This window comes from Saccostrea echinata, unplaced genomic scaffold (assembly GCF_033153115.1).
Source record: "Saccostrea echinata isolate AGI-Se365-2 ecotype Australia unplaced genomic scaffold, CSIRO_AGI_Sech_v1 ptg000002l, whole genome shotgun sequence".
In the NCBI taxonomy this organism is placed as follows: domain Eukaryota; kingdom Metazoa; phylum Mollusca; class Bivalvia; order Ostreida; family Ostreidae; genus Saccostrea; species Saccostrea echinata.
In genome coordinates this window covers 6210262-6214929 of record NW_026889751.1, presented here as the reverse complement: position 1 = coordinate 6214929, position 4668 = coordinate 6210262, and the positions used below count along the sequence as shown (strand labels likewise).

At 33.1% G+C, this 4668-nt stretch overlaps 1 protein-coding gene across 1 annotated transcript; it reads right to left on the bottom strand.

The window, feature by feature from the left end:
* Positions 1-833: 833 nt before the first annotated feature.
* On the bottom strand, positions 834-2052 carry LOC133178399 (uncharacterized). The gene is made up of 2 exons (XM_061313134.1): positions 1970-2052; positions 834-1741 (listed from the first exon to the last, which is right to left on the bottom strand). The coding sequence occupies exon 2, from the start codon at positions 1738-1740 to the stop codon at positions 865-867; it is 876 nt and encodes a 291-aa protein (XP_061169118.1). The 5' UTR covers position 1741; positions 1970-2052; the 3' UTR covers positions 834-864.
* Between the last annotated feature and the right edge of the window lie 2616 nt (positions 2053-4668).

The window sequence follows — 4668 nt, the reverse complement described above, 5'->3', positions numbered from 1 at the left end:
TTAAGCAGTAGAAATAAGCGGTGATCAGTTAGTAGAGACAGTGCCTGTTGCAATAGAATTCAACAAAAGTGAATGTTATTATTATTATTATCTATCTATCTATTTTTTGTTTATTTATATTTGTTGTTTTGGTTGGCTGGTTCTTTCGATCATTTGTTGTCTTTAGTCTAAAAATTCAAAAATGAGTGCGAGACTTATTTTTAATCATTTCAGGTGCTTTATATATTATAAACTAAATAATAGCGAGCGCAGCGAGCGGCGCGAAGCGCCGCTCGTCACTGCGAGCTCTAACGACAACGCCTGGGCGAAGAGAAAATTCGGACTACTGCACATTCATTCAATAGAATTTTTTTCCGCAGTAATTCTGACCCACAATGCATCGCTTCTTGTTCTCGCTGCTAACTTCATTCACGCGGTAACAACAACTAAAATTTCTCAAAAAATAAACTCACCTTAATTTAATGGATATTGCATGCAGATAGTAGATTAAACGTTTTTTGTTAAAATATGTGCAGTTTTTAAACTTTGTTTATGGAAATGCAGCTAACATACGTCATGTGACGTCACAGTCTAGACGTTCCAAATGTCTCGTGAGGTTTGAAGAGGCGGATCTTAAAATGAAGTGAACAATGCGCTCGCCCCAACGGTCGCACCGTCAACATATTAATAAATTTATATTATAAACTAAATCAAAAGGTGAATATGAAAACAACCTTATATATAGACCTTCGATCCAAAAAATATCAGCCAACAAGACCATTGCAATATTACTAGTATATTAAAAAATATAGAACACTAACAACAATGCATTTAATAAGGCATTTTTCATCTCCTTCGATTGAATATGAACAGGCACTGTTTATTTCATAAATTTTGGTTTACAAGATCAGCATAGATATATACATCTTTCCCTTTGACTGTTTTTTCAGTAATTTTGAACATTGCTGCAGGAGGATACAAGGCTTCCTCTTCCTCGGGATAGAACGAATATTGTTCAATGCGTCTAGGACTCCACAATGACGATCGAGAGTTGTTGAAAACAAATTCCACATTTCCAAAAAAATTCATATTAAACATGGATGAAGATGAAAATGATGACCAAAGAAACGTAGTTCCGATCTCATATTGGTCAATCATTTCCTCATCAAAGGACACCTCTCTGTAGGTTGTATTTGTTTCTTTAGACAGGAGTGGAGAGAACATCAGCACAGCCATTAAATAAGCACTGTATGGACCCAGATTTTTTGCGTCGTCCGTCAGATTCATTTTTCCGCATTTGTGTTCTCGTAAAAAGGAGTTTATTCTACTATAGATCAAGTAAGTGTAGAATGAAATGGCGGTTGCCTCTAAATCAGAATCCATATTTTCTTTGAATTTTCTCGCAGAATAAGTGCTGTAAGATTCAAGGTTGTCATAAATAACAGTTTTAATTGTATTATTGTCGGTATGGTATAGGTCCTGAAGGGCCGCGAAAAATCTTCCAGATATTTTTATTGAGGAGTTGATGAGATTTATACCATAATTTAACATCGATATCCCGTCGGAATTAAGAGTGGGGAAACAAGAAGGGTCCTCAAATGTTCTAGGGGTTTCTTTTCCTTCTCGGCGAAGTAAGTTGATCGTTTTTTCTCTCCTCATGCCTTTAGCCAACTTGAATGCAGCATTTTTGTGACAGTTTCCGAGAAAAATGAATGTTACCGCAAGACCAATAAAAAATGCTGCACTCCTCATTTTCTGCATGCTAAACAGAAAAAAAAAATTGAAATGAACATCACGCGAAAATAATGTCCATCTTTACATTGTACGATTTCTAAATTTTTTTTTCTAGACAACTGATAGCATGCTAGCTTTTTTATTTGTAAAATTCAATGGCTGTTTAGACACAACTACTCAGATTAAAAAAATGATATAATAGCCTAATACTATACACTCAAGTATTATAGAAAAAAACAGAAGGATGATTACTTACATCGTATCAATGGTCGACTGAAAACTTCTGATCCAACACGGGGCTGCTGAACAATGTTGATCTTATATCTATATTTCACTGAAATAATTGCCATCTGCTATTATATTACCATCAGCCATTTAACTGTACTCCGGAATATGTATTATAGATAAATTGTATATGCATTTAGGAATTTTTTTTCCAAACTACCATCTCGAAATTTACAAAGCACTATTAAAATAAATGAATCCAGTTTAACATTTACTTAAGCTTGATTATTAAATGCGTGGAGCTTTGGTAATTTAGTCGTTTTGAACCGAGTAAATTCCGGAGTAAAGACGAATAATGATCCCCATAGAATAATGACCGGGGTCATTTTTCGACATCGAAACATGACTCCCTGTTATTATTCAACGTCGAAAAATGACCCTTTTGCCTGTAGAAAAAGTGGCATCACCCTTTATTAACGCTTATACTATCCAGATTGAGAGAGAGAGAGAGAGAGAATTTTTACAGTGTCTATCTACCGGTTAATTAAGTGTTTCGTTGAATGCCTTTTTTTCGCCAATGATTTGAATAGTGTACAAACATGTAATTTTCGGACATATTGCAAAAGTGCCCTACATTTTAAACAAGATCTACTTGATGTTTTAGAGACTTCTAAAGTCAACCCGTTTGTTAATTGGCCATATCGTCTATCATAAATAAAATATCAAAATATGAAACATATGTTTAAAAGGATCAAGACTAGGATGTATGCTATTGCAAGCAATAGCATGAGGACCCCTTTGGGTATTTACCGCCATTTAATGATATCACCTATTTGAATAGGTGATATCACCTATTCAGTTAGTGATATCACCTATTCGATTTGTGATATCACCTATTCAGCTTTTGAATCGGTGATATCCCCTATTTGAATAGGTGATTTTATCTATTTAAATTAAGTATGAAATAATAACTGCTCCCATAACTTTAGTGGATAAATTTACTCTTTACAGGAAGTAAAAAGTTCAGTCTCTTTTCACACAAATAATAATAACAGAGAGAAAGTATCAATAAATATAGCAAAAATGACTGCAAATGAAATTTATATTCAAACCCTGTGGACTTCACAGGGATTGAAAACAAATGGTGTTTTAAATGTTTTGGACTATAACACAAGGGAAAAGGGCACCCCGAATTTGCTTAGGGACAATAGAAATCTAGTTTTTGATATGCTAAAGAGGTTGTTTTATAGTCTTTTTTGTGTACATATACATTGTAACTTAAAAACAGTGCCCCTTCTCCTCTTTGTGCCAAAAAATGATCTTACAGAGAATCTACAATTTATTTGATCAATGCAGTGCCGAAATAGTAGAGGTTATGGATCAAATTAAGTTGAGAAAGTCCATAGAAACTTTATTATCTTTTTTAAAAAGTTGCGCAAGAGTAATGTATTCAATTTTATCAATTTTGAATCACTCATAAGGAAATAAAATTGTTCTTTGAAAGCCTTTTGAAAGTTCATCGTTTACTTTGCATTGAAGCTAGTTTTTCTTGAGGATGGAAGCATTTATTTCCAATGTTATAAGAAATGCAAATAGGTACGAAAGCCGGATAGGCTCATTTTTGACAAGATAAAAAAATAATTAACTCGTTATAACGAGATAGTTATCTCGTTATAACGAGTTAGTATCTCGTTATAACGAGTTAGTTATCTCGTTATAACGAGTTAGTTATCTCGTTATAACAAGTTAGTATCTCGTTATAACGAGTTAGTTATCTCGTTATAACGAGTTAGTTATCTCGTTATTACGAGTTAGTATCTCGTTATAGCGAGATAATTATCGCGTTATAACGAGTTAGTATCTCGTTATAACGAGTTAGTTATCTCGTTATAACGAGTTAGTTATCTCGTTATAACGAGTTAGTATCTCGTTATAACGAGTTAGTTATCTCGTTATAACGAGTTAGTTATCTCGTTATTACGAGTTAGTATCTCGTTATAGCGAGATAATTATCGCGTTATAACGAGTTAGTATCTCGTTATAACGAGTAAGTTATCTCGTTATAACGAGTTAGTTATCTCGTTATAACGAGTTAGTTATCTCGTTATAACGAGATAATTATCTCGTTATAACGAGTTAGTATCTCGTTATAACGAGTTAGTTATCTCGTTATAACGAGTTAGTTATCTCGTTATAACGAGATAATTATCTCGTTATAACGAGATACTAACTCGTTATAACGAGATAATTATCTCGTTATAACGAGTTATTTATGTCGTTATAACGAGACAGTTTTCTTGTTATTTCGAGACTTAAATATAGGAATAAAAATGGCTGCAGTTTTAAATGCCGTTGAATTTTTAGCAAGTAATTATCAGTCAAATTTAACTTGAACAATTGATAAATGGTTGAAAATTTAATTTGCTATGGGGTTTACTTATGATTAAATCTGTAACTATCTCGCTGTCAATAATCATAGCAACTCTAAGGCGAACACATTTACACATTTTCGTGAACTCCTCCTCAAATTGTTGCATTAGGACGCGATTTTTTTTTTAAATAATATTGCCAAACATACTTGCTTCAAACTTTGGCAATTTATTTATGACAACTATTTCTGATGAATGACACTATTTCGATATGTTTTGGACGATTTACTGGTATACACTTTCATATATCAATTTCTATACCGCTAAAATTAAATATCAGAGACAATATAAGTGCAACATA